The 17,444-nt window shown below is 45.2% G+C and overlaps 1 protein-coding gene across 1 annotated transcript in view; it reads left to right on the forward strand.

Moving 5' to 3' along the window:
• The first annotated feature begins 153 nt into the window (after positions 1–153).
• The window catches only part of AFF2 (AF4/FMR2 family member 2), a 499,888-nt gene continuing 482,597 nt past the window's right edge, over positions 154–17,444 (forward strand). The window contains exon 1 of the mRNA XM_029240247.1: positions 154–323. Within this exon, the coding sequence (XP_029096080.1) occupies positions 277–323 (47 nt within the window). The 5' untranslated portion in view covers positions 154–276. The remainder of the gene's footprint in view (positions 324–17,444) is intronic.

The following is a 17,444-nucleotide window of genomic DNA, read 5'->3' on the forward strand; positions in this document are numbered from 1 at the left end:
GCCGCCGCAGCGTCGGGGCGCTGGGCGCGCGGGCAGCCGCGGACCGAGCGGAGCCGAGCGGGCGGCCAGGCACTTGCCCGCCCGGTGCCGCCGCCGCCTTCGCCGCCCCAGAGCGCAGGACCCGGCACCTCCGGCGCCCGCCGCCGCCGCCGATGCGGCCCGGGCACTTTTAGCCGGGCGGGAGGGCCGGAGAGCAGCGAGCGAGCCGCGCCGAGAGCCGCGCAGACTCGTCGCCAGCAGGGACGGACGCCCGGCCGCCGCAGCCGCCCGGCCGCTATGGATCTATTCGACTTTTTCAGGGACTGGGACTTGGAGCAGCAGTGGTAGGTGTTGATTTTTGCCTTCTCCTTGGCTGCGCGGGTCCCTGGGCCGGGGCTGGGCTTTTCGCCTTTGTTAAGAGAAGCCGGGGTTTGGTGGGGCGCCCGGGACGCCTTCCCACTTGCTCTTGGCCACCTCTGGCCCCGGCCGCCGCGACTCCTCGGTCGGGTGCCCGGGTGGGGGGAGGTGGGGACCGAGGGAGGGATGCAGGTCCCGAGGGCGTCGTTTGACACTCCAAGTCCAAAGAGTTGCGTCTGGCCCAAATCGGATCCGGTACTGCCCGGGGGCTGAGGCGCGCGACCTCCGCCGGGATTTTCTCCCCGAACGGCTGGCCGGGTGGCCTTCCCAGCGCACCGGATGCTGCCCGCCCGAAATGCCCCCAACTTTCCAGGTGCCCGACGCCGGCGGCCGGCCGCGGGGGGCAGGCAGCGGCGAGGTGCCACCGGCGGCCCTCCGCTTCCTCGGCGGCCACCGCCCCCGCCGCCACCCCGGTCCCCGCACGGCGCGGCGCGCACACCTTCCCTGCCACCCGCTCGGCCCAAGTTCCCCGCACTCGGGCGCCGAGCGGCGGCTTCGGGGACCACCGCGCGGGGGACACCCGGTCCGGGCCGACCGCGGCGTCTGGCTTTCCAGACTGAGGGTTTTTGAAGTTGGCCCCTAAAGTTGGCCGCTCCGACGTCAACGCACATTTAATTAGCGGCCGGGCCCCCGTCCGCCCCCCACTGGGAGGCAGCCGCAGGTTTGTGGGTTTAATGGGCACCCAGCTCGGATTCATAGGTTTAGTCGGCTCTTCCCCAAATACCGTCAGCTTGTCCCCGAGAGGTTTGTGAAAGATGGTGCAGAGGTGACTGGGGAGCCGGAAAGTTGTTAGTCTGCGTGATGCGCGCGCGCGTGTGTATAAATAGATATGCGTATCTATTAACTTTTACAGAAGCTTCACCTCCTGCACCAACGTTATCACTGTTAATTTGTCATAACATTCTAACGTATCGATTTCCCCCCCACAGCCTATGGAATTAGACGGGGGGAAGGCGCGGCGGCAGCGACTTCGAATTGCACTCTTGGCTATTGCCTTTTCAAATGTAGTTGGAATAATCTATAGTAGCGACCGACAGTGCGAAATCTTTTGCAATGTTAAACTACTGGCAGCCGTTGACGATGAATGCTGTGTATTTTTACAAGGATTTCCCTTTGCTGATGTGATATTTTAGGCAATCTCCTTCTTTAGAAAAGGGTCATACTCTTAGCCAATAGCTTCATCATGTCAATCATGACTCCTTTAGTTGCAAATCCAAGATAATCAGAAGTTAAATACATTTTATTTTACAGCGATTCCGGGTAAATCCTTGAAGCCACAAATTACACTGTATCAGTATTAATCTGTAAGGCATTTTTGATACCACGCAGGGTTTTATCAGCTCTGCAGAAAAACAGGTTACAGTTTTTAACAACCATGCTGTTGTTATTTAAAAGTAAAGATCACGGTAAAATTACTGCTCAGTTAAATATTACGCTCCTGTATACAGCCTTTACCCTGCTTTGCTAGTTTATTTTGCACACCACTGATAACCACAGCATTACTATTTGCATACAATTTGCCTAATATATGGTGTGGGTAACATCATTAATTTAACAGACGTTATAAGTGATTTTGTGGGTGTAGTTCAAATGTTAAACATATATACAAGGTATTAGGTTTTTAAAAACATGTTTATTATATTGTTTTCATTTCAGTTTAGTCTTAGGCACATGCAGCTGCACATTTAAAGGAGGTGGGCTCTTTTAGTTGCGATTTCTTTTTGTCCCTTTTTGGAAACTATCCCTGACTATGCCACGTCAGTTAAGAAACATGCAGACTTGGACACTCCGTGGATATTATGTGAAATACCGATGAATTAGTATAACGCGTCTGCATAAATAAGCTGGCCTTTTCCCTCTGTGCACACGTTCCAGGAAAATTTCTCCTTCTTACTGTTTGATCGTGAGGGGCAAGCTTCCTTATGCATCTGTGTTTGTAAACATTTGTAATGCGGTTGTGCGCCTGTGTGTTGTACACCCCGACAGAGAAAAGGAACATCAATGTGAATAGTGGATGAACTTAAAAAGCTTGCTATTGCCTTGAATGGAAGTGTGTACCTTTCCAAACTCTCTTTGGACATTCAGAGCATGCCAATTACATGTTCATTATATGTTTACTTCCCCTCCTGGGGAGCAAGTAGTTGCTTAGACTGATGGCATCCATTGCTCCCCACCCCTAACTCCCCAGGAGGTCCTAGGAAGAAAAGGGCGCCAGCCAAGTTAAGGATCTCATTTCCATTGGATCTCTTCTCAGCAGTCACTTGTGGAACAGAGAGCTCTGAGCCATCTCTACCGCAACCCTAGATGTCTGACAATAACTGGATCAGGCCAGCTAAAAAACAAACTCATCTTCCAAGACTTAATGAAGAAAGACTTTACAGACACAGGCATCTGTGTCATTTGCAAACACTAGACTACAGTAAGCAAAAAGTGCGTGCCCATTTAGAGACGTACACATTTGTCAGGAGGAATGCAAATGGAAAGGATGGGGCACGGGTGACTGCAGTGTGGATGTGCCGAGTCTGGGAGTGCTCGGTGCCTAACGGAACAGAGCCCTGGACTTCACACACCGCAAGAATCTCTTAATGGGTCATGCTCTGGAGTCGATTAAAGGGCCAGAGCTCTCGTTCTTCAAGATTCCTGGGTGAATGAGCAATGTTCACCTGTGTCTGAGTTTAATATGAACCATTCTGTGAAAGAAGAGGAAGGCGCAGATGGCTGTGTGCACCAAAGACACCACTTGCTCTTAAAAAAAAGATAAAGGGAAAAAAATCAAATTTCATCGTTGAAATCACTCCGTAGACTTGTCTGTGGTAACCCAGTAAATGAATTCTTGAGGTGTCTGGAGCTCACGTGGCTAGATTTGGACTTGTTTACCAGCAAAATCCGAGGGCCTACCAAGCGCACAGCCTTTCCACCCTGCAAGCACCCCTCCCGTATTGATTAGGTGTTGCTTCGTGACAGGCCGAGGTTCTTTGTAGAGATGCTTACTTATCTTCTTTTTATTATTGAAAAAGAAAGAAGGAAAGAAGGGAAGATAGATACAGCAAAGGGCTCATTCTAAAAAATAAAAAGGGAAAAGGAAACCACTGTGATAGCAAAATCACAATGTTCAAAAGCCTGGTGAAAATTGTAGTTAAGCCATTGTGACAGTGGCCGACTTCTCACTGCGAAGGACGGAGGCCGGCATCCATGGTTTGTAGTTTTTATGTGGTGTCTCACAAGTAGCCTAATTAGAGGCGAGCTTGCAAACGGGCAGTTATACAGGAAGAGACTTAAACTCACTAAACTGTTATATAAATAGAAAGTTCAAAGGTCTGTGTGGGGCCGTCCAGGCTGGGAAGGGGCCATGTGCGGGCCAGGCTTCTCCTCCCCCGGGGCTGCCCCAGCAGCCCCGCTTTCCCCAGTTTCCCTCAGCCATGGGGGGCGGGGACCCTGCTCTCCAGACAAAAGTGAACTGTTTCAGCTCCAGCTGGGCATGGCCCATGCACTGCAGCAGCCCGGCTGCTTCCCCTTGCTCTGCGCACACAGATCTTGGAGGCCTCCTGCGCAGCAATCCTCCGGAAGAGTGGAAGAGGCCTGTTTATGGATGGGAAGGTCGGGGAGAGACAGGGAACTGCAACCTTGGTCTACCTGGGGGTGGCAGGAATGTGGAGGGGGCGGGGCGGCGCCTCCAGGTTGCCAGGATTTCTCTTTCTCTACCTCCAGCCATTTATCTTTCCCCCTCCCCCTCTGTTTGTTTTCCACTGCAAGGGAGACTGTCAGTGGTCTTTTTTTTTGCTGGTACAATATGCATTCTCCGGCTTGTTTGAGCATTCATTCAGCAAACCACTTGGGCTTGAGTTTCTTAAGAGAGTATATGGGAGGGCGAGACTCAAGGTGGTGAAATTAGCTAGTGATGAGGTCTCCTCCACACCCACTGAAACCCCCAAAGATAAATGCTGTCCCCGTAAATCTTAAAAGGCAGGTCTGTTGGACAAGGAAGAAAATTATCTCATGTTAGAAATCAGTTTAATGATACATGAATTGTTTTGCTAATGATTCAGTCAAGCATTTAACAACTTTAAAATATACAAATCAAGATTGAAGATGACTGCCTCAAATATGAATCTGTCATTATAGACATAAACGAGATTCCAAACATTTAAGCGTTCTGTAGATGGATAAAAATTATATTGTATTTAAACATGCTAATTATTGTTGAATAGGAATGGTTTTAATGTGCTGAACCTTTATTTCATGCCCATTATTCTTAGCTGAGACTATTTCTTGCATGAAAAATCTGCACATATTTAACAATTTCAGAATCGTAAAAGCCCAATAAAATGGCCATCTCTGGAACAATCTATAAGCTATAGTCCTATGAGCTTATAGCTCATCCCTCAGAAAGGGAAACTACCACATACTTGATTAGCCTGTCATGTAGACAAAACAACTGGTACAGTGACTACATTTTTCACTTTTAATTTTGTCTTTTTCTGATTGCTGTGGGATAAAGAAAGAGATTTTAAAAACTTGTTTACTGATAATGGAAACAAATGTGTTGCTGATTTAAGAACTCAAGACCACAACCTGGAGAAACCTTTCTGAGGAGTGTGTGTGTGTGCGTGCGCGTGTGTGTGCGCGTGTGTGTGTGTTTCACCTGTGTCTGTAGTAGGACGCATCATCGTTGTTGCTACTGTTATTTGGGTGTTTACTCTGTGCCCCAAACATGACGGAGTAGCTAGTGCTTTAAATACTCAGTCTCACTTAGTCCTTCAGACAACTTTATGAGATGGGACCTATTATGATTTCCATTTTTGGATGAAGAAATGGAGGCAGTAGCTACTCAGTGATGCAATTCAGGTTCCAGCCTAGATGGAGCTGATCCCAGAGCCTGCACCAGCAACAACTGACATATTGTCTGAGCCTTTCCAACAGGTGGGATCCTTCTCCATACATCATCTCATTCGGTCATTGTGAATCAGAACGTACACGTGTTATTCCCATTTTACAGATGAGCAAACAGCCCTGGAGAGGTTGATTGACTCACCTAAGTTCACACAGCCTGGTTAGTGGTAGGGCTGGGTCAGGAATCCACATCTCCCAATTTCCAGCTCAAGTGCCTTTCTGCAAAACCTCATTGCCTATTATTTATTGTTCCTGTGTGGGTTTGAGCATTTAGCTCTCACTGAAACAAACGGATTGGACTGTGTATATGATGCTTGTATAAAAAAAAAAATCTGTGGAATTACCATGTAATCGACTAGCCATGGAACTCTGCTTTTTTCTTTTAATTGAATAAGGAACAATTTATGTAATGGTACAATCTCTTAGCACTTCTTTTATGGATGCCCCTTTAATGAAAACGTATGAATGGCAAATTACAATATGTGTATTGTAATTTGCCATTCATATATATTGTATGTATTATATATATGTGTGTGTATATATATATATATATATATATATACACACACATATATATATGGCAAAACTCAAGTCCTTGAGAACTGTCCATTTAAATTCGAATGCCCTAATTTTGAAGATTTGGTACCTGAACTTAAAGAAGACCATGGTATATTGTCTAGTTAAGTGGGAGCCTCAAAGCTGGGCATAGGAGGTTAATAACATTTCTTTCCAAAGCTTTATAATTTACCACATCTATCATTTGATTTGATCCTCACAATAACCATGTGGCTTTGTCAGGACTGGTCTTACTGGCTCCATTTTGTAGACACGAAAACTGAAGTTCAGAGAGGTTAAGTGACTTGCCTAAGTTTTCACAGTGTGTGGATGGTCTCAGGATTTGTGTTTAGTGTTCTTTGCACTGAGTCACTACTGTCGCATTAAGTCGTTTGTGTTTAGATATCCACACCGCTTCCTAGGGAGTGGTGTGCGCCCTCTCGCATCATTCAGCACAGTGCCTTTCCCATTACAGGTGCTCAAGAAACATGTGTTGATTGATATGAGAGCCCCATCAGCTCCAAGAGGGCTCTATGCAAATGCTTCTGTCTTCCAAAGACAGTTGCTTAGATCCTGGTGGTAATACCTCCCCTCTGCCTGCCTGATAGCGTTTTAATTGTAACTTTTTGAAGGTCTCCTAGCCAGTCTGGTCTCTTGCGCAGAAAGTAACGAGAAAGAAGGATGGTAACCAAGAAAAGTTTAATAGGGAAAGGCAAAACTCGAACCCCTGTTATTTATCAGTGTGCTTAAAAAAATAGATTTCTATGAATCCTAAGATATGCTTAGAACTGAAAAAACCAGCTTTGAAGGTAGAGGGGTGCAGGACTGGTATTGTGTCTCAATCTGTGTGGAGAACGTTGAAGAAGTATGTGTGACAAAAATCTGAAGAAGAATTGAGTGGTCGGAGGGTTGGGATTCCTCCAGCTTTCCTTGCGTTTCAGCCTTTATGACTTGTATTTCATCGTGAGAAGCCTGTTTTTCTACTTAACTGTAGCAGATCCGCGCCATAAATTATCATGACTGTTAAACAAAGGTCCAGCACTGGGTTCCTCTAATGTAAAACTTTTATGTTGCACTTTAATGAAATTTTATATGCATGTTCAAAGCGAGGCACACTTTATACCATGGAGAGGACGGTGCTCGGAATTGTTGAATTTATTTTAAAGTAAATCTTTTCGATGACCTTAGCTGCTAACATCCACCTACTTACTGAGCTGAGAAAAATGATCTGAGTGCTTAAATAAAATGGCCTGATTTAAGCAGGGCTGACAATAGCCCTCCAGCTAGAATCTGATTTTGATTATGGATTGCTTAGTTTATGGGATGCTATTCTTCATATACCTGTGCATTTTGCTTCATTTTGAAAAGAAAACCAGCCGGTGATTGAAAGGAATCTTTGATTTGGTTGTTCAATAGGCTTGTGCTGGTCTAGGAAGGTATAAAGGCCACACATTGGGAAATAAGCTAAGGAAACAGGTTGTGTTTTCATTACAAACTTAAAATCACTCATCTGTTTATTTTTTTCAATGTTCATTTTGCTGGAGAAAAGGAAAAGAAGAAACCCATCACTTCCATCCTATAAAGAATGGGTTTTTTTTTGCTTAGATTTCCAAATAATAGTTCTTTGCATCATCGACCGGCTTCAGTGAAAACCAGGTCTCAGTAGCAGGTACTGGTGGCCTTGATTAAACCATATTCCTGGAGTCCAGATTTTGTGTTTTGTAGGCCACATATCTCCTGGCAATAGCATTGAAATGGTTTCTTTTTATATAAATAAAAAATAAAACCCGACTCGTCTTGTAGTGGTGCTGCATTGTGACCTGGGCTTTAACAGTCACTGGGACAAGTCTCTTAGGGGTCTGATGTCTCCTTGGTCTTTGGGTCTCTAGTGTGATTTGATCAAACCAACCCACCAGAAGGAGCGTGTTATGAGGACACTTTAACCTTCTGACTGTGGCAATATGTACACGACGACCTAACTGTCTGGTGAACAACGAGAAATGCAATTGCAGAGGCTTTATTTCTCCCTCCAGGATGTCAGTCAACTAATTTTTTTTAATAAATTAATATTCCAAAGGGACTGGTGGTTCCACGCCAGGTCGGCACAGCCACAGTAACTAAATTAAATTCCAGCGTGATGGATGTTTCTGATGAAGTGCCATGGAATCCTGGAGAGGTCTCATCAATTAGCCATTATTTATTTGCTGGCAAAAGGCTTGGCTCAGGTGTGTAGATATTCATCCATTCCTTAAACCCGGTGTTTCAAGACTGGAGGGCCCTTCACCATCATCGGGTCCAGCCTCCTCTTCATACAGATGTGGAGACCAAGGCCCAGGATGGGCCCAGGACGTACCGTCCATACGTGACAACGCTAGGTCAGGTCCGGAGCTCTCGTGTCCTGGTTCAGTATTTGTCACCCTCTCCAGAACTGTCTGCACTGTGTACCTGCTCTGTGCCCAACGCTTTGCTCGGCAGTCACTTTTAGGGGGAGATAAAGGAATGTAGAAGATGACCTCTGGCCCCACTGACTTGACAGTGGAATGTAGACCTGGATTGGGGGAAATGGTGTGGCATGGATGTAAGTAAAATAGGAATTCAGGGAGAGAGAGGGAACGTGAGCTAGAGGAGGAGAAGCAGTCCTCCGCAATGCCCAGAGTGAACTGGAAAGCCAGAAATGGGGGCTGTTTAGCAGACCAGGAGCAGCCGACACTTGCTATTAAACGGTTGCCTTTGGACCCGGAGTTTACTGCTTGAATAATAGCTCACGTTCATCACATAGTTGCTGAAGTTATGTTTTGCTGTGTGAGTGGAGTGTTCTCATTACCACTGACCACCATTTGCTGGGGAATAGCCACAGAATTCTGGACAATTATTTGACTGTCTGAATTATGTAAATATCGAGGCAAGCATTCTTCAAAGAAATACCAAATGAGAGTTTGTTTTCCTGAATCAGTTGAAACAAATGTTTGTAAGTTGGCACAATTGCTGGCAAAGTAGCGATTTTCGAAAGAAGCGTATATCGCGGCTCTTGAGATGTACCCAGATATATCTGTTCTTTTGTTCTTTCTCCTTTTTTAAAAAAATTATTAGCTCATTTTTGTGGAAGGTGTGTATTGATGTTTTTCCTTTAGTCTTTCTTTTTCCTAAAGTGTAAGTTGATGCCTTGGTACCATCTGATTGGTGTTTACATCTGTGTTTATAATGAATTGTTTCGGCCACCAAATAATTCTTTGTCTGGCTGTCTCATCCTTCGAATCTCAGCTCTGTCTCTGGGAAGCCGCTAGCTACAATCCTCCTATACCTCCTGCGTCCCCAAACTCACATCCTCTTGCCCCGTCGGGTTAGACACCCTTCCTCTGAGCTGCCATACTGCCCTGAACAGGCGTCCAATGCATCTGAGTTGTTTTGAGGGATGAGAACATGTCTTTTATTGGTGTAATCCTAGCGTCTGGCCCAGAGTAATAGCCTAATGCAGCCAATTCAGAGTGCAGCATCGTTGGCTTGTCCAATTCATTCAGGCGCCGTGCTAGGTCTTCAAAATATTACCTCTAGGTGGGAAGCCATAATGAATCACATTAATAATAATGAGTGAAAATAATAATTAGAGCTTACATTTCCTATGTGACGGCTCTGATTTGTGTTATCCGAGTTCCGTATTTTACAGGGCAGGGAAACTGGGACAGAGGGGTTCAGCGACTTGCCCAGGGTCACACGGATAGTATGCTGCAGAGCTGCAGTTAACGCACAGGCTGTGAATACTTAGCTGAGCTGCTAGCCCATGATGATGCCCTGGGAGAGATGCTAGAATAGTGGCAAGCCCTGTGTGCTTCGGGGCTTGGCAGCGGACTGGGCTGACGAGGCCTCTGGCACTCATCTTTAGTATTTACAAGGCAGCATTGGGTTGGAGTCCATAACCATATATGAGGTGTAAATGACCTGATATCTACTCCAACAAGAGATGCTCGATTCTGCTCCTCTTTGGTGTAAGCACAAGATTCGGTGCTTGGGAGGAAGATGCATTGGACGTGGGCTCAATGAGGGTGGAGTTTTTTGGGGGGCGGCATTATTTACCACTGCATCTGCAGTGCTTAGAAGAGTGGCACACAGTAGGTGCTCAGTTACCTTTTGTTGAATGAATCAATGGATTGATACACAGTAACCTGCTTAATGCTTTGTGTGATCAAATTTGTGAAGAGATAGTTCAGAGGTGCAAGAATGAGGTCTAAGAGAAGATCTAAAATCACGATGGTCAGACAGGTAGGTACAGGTAGACGTGTTCAACAGATAGGCTCCTGAAATAGCATGCTTATTAAAGTTTTATAAAGTAAGTCTCTCTATGTGCATCTGCTTGCTAGGAATCCTGTGGGGAATTCTTTGTTGATGAGCGTAATCTCTCCTAAGCAACCCTAAACTTATCAAATTTGTGATTTTAGATTGTTACGCATAGCAGTTTCTTTTTGCGAGGTGCACCTACATTTAGTATCTATAACAATGCTGTAAGGGTAATTTTGCAGACTTTTTTTTAAAAAAGGTGTCTTAAATTGTTACTGTCATCAGAATGAGGCTTTCATGTAGTACAAAGGTGGAGGGGAGAGCATGCCTTCAACATTTGCTGAATATTCGTCTCCATACTTTTATAGCATTTTTTCCTCTGAGCCTGCTGCCTTGTTCGTGTTTCTTGTTTGTCCTTCCCTCCCTCCCTCCCTCCTTCCTCCCTTCTTTCTTTGTTTTAAAAATAGCTCCTGCTTTGGAGGCTAACCTAGGATTTGGGTTTTCCTAACGTATTTTTAGACCGAACACATTTTCTATTTATGCCTCTGGAGGATTCAGATTGCAGTTTCATCTCAAGGATGTGCAGAAAAGTTTCCCTATGTGTTCATTTTGCAGCACTCTGTAAGATGGTTTGAGAGCCAGCGTAAGAGAACTCGTATTTGCCAAGCACTATGTTCCATGCTTTACACACACCACCATATTGAATAAGCACCCCAGAAGGTAGGTGTTTTTCCCACTGCCTTCACAGAGTTGGACATCAGCTGTATCAGAGTTGATGGGTAACTTAAAACTTCAAGATTAATTAAAATTAACCTTGGGAAAAAAACTCTCTAAATATTATTTTTTTGTTTTTACAGTACACAGTTAAAGGTCATGAGATGCAGGTCAAGGAAGACAGAAAGATAAAAGGTGTTGAAGAAATCTAGGACATTTTAGTGGAGGTAAAGCACCCAGTTAGCTAAATTAACCAGGCATTAAGGTACATATTTGGAGGAGGAACTGTAGATACTTACGGGTTTTTAATAAATTAGGTCTCATAATCAGAAATGAAACATATCCAAGTATTAAAGATCCAGGAGGAATGCAAGAGCCATGATGATCTTTTTTCAAAAGTTAACTACTAAATATTAACCATATCCCTTTTGCTACAATTAGACATTTTGGCCAATTCGTTTTTTTTTTGCAGTTCTGTAACAGTGTAAACTTTAAACAGTTCACATGTATTCAGACCGCGAGTGATAGAAGTTCACTTCTACCACAGGCTTTTGTAAACAATCACAGTTACTCACATATTTTGAACAAAAAAATGGAACTTTGATGAACCTGTTTCAAGAGGCTTGAAAAGTTAAAGTGAATTCTAACTGTAGATTAGTAGCAAACGATGACAGCAGAGCCAGTATTACCTCAGTTGATTAATTTATAAGGATACTGGTCAATGATCTTAACCAACAGCTATGCATAGTAGAATCCTAATGGGATCTGTCTGTTAAAATTACATAAAGTAGGGCATTTGATTTATTTCATAGTTTCTCAAAGCTCAATTTTAACTTCAGACAAATAACGCATTAGTCACCCGGGATAAACGACACATTGAATAAAGTTGTGATTTTGTCTGCTTCACCTAATCTGATTTAGCACAGGATTATATCTGCCTTGCCTCTGGGTTTCTGGGGTGTGTAAAGACTGCCTTCTGGTTTGGGTGTAGCAGTAAGAACTGCCATAGCTACAGCTAGGCAGCAAAACGGTTTATAGACATTGCCCCTCTTACTACACGATTAGCTGAAAGATGGGGTTGGTAACGAATTTGAGATTGGTTAAGTATTCAAGCCTGTAATATGTGTTATGAAAAGTAAATTTAGCAAAATAGCACTAGAATCAATAAAATACACTCTACCAAGTTAAAATGTGGGAGGACACCAAACTTTGCCTAGGTACCCAACTGTAGTCCACCATTTCCAATGCCCTTGACCCTGGGGTTGGGGAGTCTTTTCCTTGGGCTGTGAATGCTACCGTGACTGCTCCAGGCAAGTACCTGCCTCTGAGTCTTACAGTGTCACCCATCCAGTTTCAGTGCCAAGTCTTGACTACCTTGTACACCCTGATCACCATTATTGCCATCTTTCTTTGGGTTCCTTGCCTCAATGGAAGATGGAAAGGTGAGTTTGTCCAGCAGAGAACCTTCGAAATCTGTTCGGCCTGCAATTGCATACCAAAATTGGAAGAAGGGGGGAGATTTTAAATTCATGGCTGGCTGGAAATACGTAGGCTTATATTCTTAAGATTTAAAAAACATGATTAGTAGAAAGTCCATAGAACTTCATGGACGTCAGATAACTCTTAAAAACGAAGGCAAATGATGCAGTATGGGGTAAGTTTCCTGAAATTGAACATAATCATAAAAATTCAAGGAAAAGCAATATATCCTGCAAAATTTATGAGTTTTTTGGTGGGGAGAGTTTGCAGAGCTTGACAACCCCCAGTGCATCTGGCCTGGCACATTCCTGTTTGTAATGAGAACCTTATGGGGTGCTGGGCCTCGGTTTTCTTAGGCAGGCCCGCTCCCCAGGGGTATCATAAATGATATGCGAGTCAGAAACTTCATGGCTCATGGCATTTCTCAGAGATGTTTTAGTTAAGCTGCCTCACCCAGCTACAGGGGCAGAAGTTGGGAAATGAGTCCCCTCATAAATCTTCATTGAGCTTTAATTAATTAATTATTTTTTTTGCTGTCGTTCATAGGAATTAGAAAGGGGGAAAGTAACTGAATGAATGTGCCTATATGACTCCACAGAAATGGTCCAGGGTCTTGGGTTCGTGTGACACACATTTATTTAACAGCAACAACGACGCTAAGCAGAAAACTGCAGGGGTGTAAATACTGGTAGGGAAAAGTTGAACCTACAGAGCCAGAAACAGAAGCAAAACGTGCAATGCCAGTGTTAGGGCTACTTTTGCAGTTTTCTTGTGTCTCCTCTTTCCTTCTCTTTCCTTTTATTCCCCACAGGCTGGGAAAGTTTGGAATCCATCACGGTCTCACTTGGGAACTTGGGCCTCACCCTGTGGGCTGTGCGGGGTGGTATGGCTGCTAGGTCATGAAATGGGGATTTGTGAATTCGTGTTTGTTCAAACGTGTGCCAGCACCTGGATTTCCTGAATGAAGTTCTGATGCTACTTTTTTCTGAAAAGGAGTTCCAGCTATTTTAGTGGTGGTGATCGGGGGCGGGACAACCCCACGTTGAATGGGCTTGTGTGTAATGTGGATCCTTGAACTCACTTCGCCTCTCCTGTGACTTCGGGCTCCTCTGTCAGTGTGCCCGGAGCCCAGCCAGACCTCAGCAGCCATGAGGGAAGAAGCCTGACGCTACTTCCAACTCCGCAGCGCTCCGCGCTCTGTCACCACCCCCCCTCTCCCATCTCTGTCTTTGGGTTCCTGACATTTATTCCTGTAAACGACACAGTAGTTGCAGTTTTATTCACTTCCTTGGGTAGGTCTAACGCATTGACAACAGGACTGCCCCTCGCATGAGCATCACTGACCTCCTCAGTCCTCCTTTTAATCATACCTGTTACATGTGATAAATTTTCAGACTTGTTTACCCTTTATTAGTGAGCTGGGATACTTGCGGCAGTGTTTCGAAAGGGGAAAAACAACACTGCTTTCTGGGAGCCGTTTAACTAATTTCTCCTAAAGACTGCTTGTGCATTTTATGAGAGCAATGTTTAAAAGGTGGTAGTGAATGAAGCAGCCTACGCTGGAAAAAAAGAAAACATATTCTGGGGACAGAAGCCTTTAATATCTTGCAAGCTGTTTCATTGAATTCCAAGTTTCTGGTCCCAAACTGTTGTGGCATCTTGAATTTAAACTGTCAAGTTATTAGACCTTCATGTTCAACAGAATGGAAAGACATTGGAAATCCTAGCCGTTTTGCTTTGGCAAATTAAGCCGCACTTGTTTACGTGGCCGGCGTTTAATAATAAGGCTGAATTTTCATAAATAGACAATGGGTGAGGAGGCCTTCCTAGAGTCAGTACGGATACTCTGTATCCCTCTGGAACTATTAAGAGGAGAATTAAGGCTCTCTGTGAGCTACAGTCTTTTTTTCCCATAACGATCATCTCCCATTTAAAACCTGAACTTTAAGAATCAGAAAAGCTCTAAAAATCTAAGGAGAAATAGGAGCAATTTTCATGAATCAACGTGAACTACTCAGAGTAGTTCTCATGAAGGTGGAGGGGAGAGGAGAGGTGCTGGCTGCTTCTCCGGAGCGCCTCCTCCCAGATACACATCCCGGCGCTTGTGGAGAGCCTTAGAGCTTCAGACCTTAACGGGGATCGGAGCTACGCCAGCTCCTTGGTCATCGCCTTCCCTCACTCTCCCTAGCAGTGCTTACCCAGCTTCTGCTGGTCCAAAAGAAAAAAACAAAAACAAAACCGAAATGGGAGGAGAATAAAACTCCCTCTCAAGGCAGTCAATTCCTTCCTGTCTGGGCAGTTCTGCTACGCATTCCATCATCTGTGAGAAAGGGCCACACAGAGGAAGTATAATGTCTTCTGCTCTCGTCAGCCCTCCCCGGGTCTGAGGGCAGCCCTGCCGTGTTCACTGTGTTCTCATTTCTCAGGGCAGGACGTCCCAGCACTGGGATAATGGCCTGCAGAGACTCACGGAGACCCTGTCTAGATACGCGTGTGGGAGGTGGCCAGGCCTGGAAGGCTCGAGCTCTATTTTTAGGGTAGATGGAACCAAGTGAGGCCTCGCCGCCTGGTCCACACACACTTTTTCAGAAGTTCGGTGCAAGAGCAGATCCTTACCAGCCTTTGCCCAGGGAAACCTCCCTCTGGGTATCTTTCCCTTTAATTGCCACAATATGGGAACCCCAGAGGATCGAAAGGCTAACAGGAGCTTTTCCAGAAGGAATCAGATAACTAATGTTGAACCCCGGTGCCTCCTGGGAAACTGCATCTCTCTCCCTGTGACCATGTTGGCCTACCCTTGGGAGATGACCATGGATCCCGTGTATGGAGTGGCCGCTGCACGTCAGGCAATCCTCCGAACGCCTTCCACAGGTAAACTCTTCAACCTTCCATAACCCTGTGAGGTAGTAGTCGTGTTCATGATTGCCATTTTTATGATGGGGGAATTAAGGCCTAAGAGAGGTTAAGTCACTTGCTCAAATCACACAGGTAGGTAGCGTAGGTAGCAGCAGAGCTGGGGTTCAAACCCTGGCGCCATAGCACTGCCCTGTAATACAGCTCCTCAGAGGCAAGGCTTGAGTTGTTGCTCCACGCTGGCCACCTCTGCACAAACTACTACTTGGATGGCGTGAAAAGCCCCTCTTCCTCTGGCTGTGACCACGGCTTCATCTTGCAAGATGGAGATTGGATCCGAATAGCATTCCACTCTGACACAACACTCTCCTTGCAATGTGTACGAAAGCCATCTTTGTGATGGGTGAAATTCTAAGTGTTGCGTCTGTCTCCTGAAGAGGAGAACGGGCATTCATCCGTTCCTTCATTCATCACATATGTGGTAGGTGTCTACATGGGCCAGGCACTGGGGATCTCATGGTGGCCATTGCATACATGGCCACTGGAGCCGGATCCTTAAATGCTTAAAGTAGGAGGAGAGGAGTTGGGCAGAGGTCCTTCCAGTCGCAGGGATTGTGGCCCTCTTTAAGATGACAAAAACAGATACTCCTCGCCCACCCTTGAGGACCACTGCCCTGGTTGATTCCTGCGGGAGATTTATGGGAAGGAGATCGACATGACAAAGAGGATTGGCCGGAGCCACAGCAAACCATTTCCAAAGACACTATTCTGAAAGGGCTTGAGTCATCAATCATAGGTGAAACGCATGGCACAGGGCATCTGGCTTTCTTTGTGGCTGCCAGGAAGCTAGACTGACCCAGCGCTGCCTTGAATAATTTCTTCAGTGTCTAGTACTCATTATTTCCACCTGCTGTGCGAGAGGGATCTTAAGTCAAAATATAGCCCCTGTGACATTGCACCGCATTGTTGATTACTGCAACCTTTCCGTCAGTATTCAGCAAACCACTTCCTGTACTGTATTATTGATGAGTTATTGTAAACCCCTGAATTCAGCTGTACAGTATGAAGTCTTTTTGCTAAAGGGACTCTAAATTGGAAAAGAATGTTTTCACGCATCTTCGTCATAGGGCATGCCCGTAGCTCTTCATAGGCATCCTAAGATGAATAGTTTCTTGCTACCAAATGCTTTTTAGAAATATTTAGTTTAGATTCCAGACTAGAGACTCATCTTGACTTGGGCAAATAGTCTATTAAAGAGACTTTAGATTCCATTTTGTCCTGGGCGAGTCTTGGCCCTGGAGTATGGATTTTGCTAATAAGACCAAACAGAGCCAGCTGTGTTCTTCCAGAGAGCCACCTTGAGTATCAGCATGGGTGACAGATGACAGCCTTTGCTTCACGAAGTTGATTGTACGTAATTGGGCAGTGGTCTGTTGTATTTTCAGTGCTTTGTCGGCGTGGCCCGTTCATCCTACAAGAGAAGTTAATACATGACTGCCCTGAGCAATGACCCCACATGTGACTGAGCTTTGATGGGGAGGAGAAGGGGTGGCCTGTGGTGTTGGGTCACTTTCCACTTGAGTGGACGTTACCTCGTGGAGTTTTAGGTAGAGGAGTACGTATGTCTGGCGTTTAAGCTAAGACTGTATGACCCTTATCAGGAATGTTGTAGAGGGGATTCCAGCATTAGATAAAGGTTGAACTAGATGAACTTTGAGGTTGTTTCAACTGCTGAGTTTTTATGACACTTTAAAATTCCTCAGGAGAAAACCTGCAGTAGAGGGCATTGGCTGTGAATCTCAAGCTTGCAATTGTTGGAAAATAACGCTCAAGTCAAATCACATTAAATTCACTTTAAATTTTAAAAGTATAGAGCTCACAATGTTTTACCTGACTTTTGGGGCGTGGGGTGTGAAGGGGAGAACAGGAAGATTACTGCCGCATAAAATGCAAAAAACAATGAAAATAGCATCAACAGTCCAAATTTTTAAAAAAATTTGTTTTAATTAAAAGGATTGGGAATCACTGACATATATAGGCTTTTAAAATTTTTCTTCACCGATTTGCGAGCTCGACACATGGAGCCTATTGGCATTTTAACGGAACCTTATCTAAATAGAGGCTGTGCAGCCAGTGTCTTCGTGCGGGCGCCTGACTCCCTTTGGCTATTGACGGGCTTGTTACAGAATGCGGTTGACTATTCTCCAGCTCAGGAGTGAGGTGTCAGCATCTCTCACAATGGAGAATGGATATGTACCTCCCTCTTCTCCACTCCCTTTCTGTGT

Source organism: Monodon monoceros, unplaced genomic scaffold, assembly GCF_005190385.1.
Source record: "Monodon monoceros isolate NGI ecotype Baffin Bay Population unplaced genomic scaffold, NGI_Narwhal_1 Super_Scaffold_22, whole genome shotgun sequence".
NCBI classification, from domain to species: Eukaryota; Metazoa; Chordata; class Mammalia; order Artiodactyla; family Monodontidae; genus Monodon; species Monodon monoceros.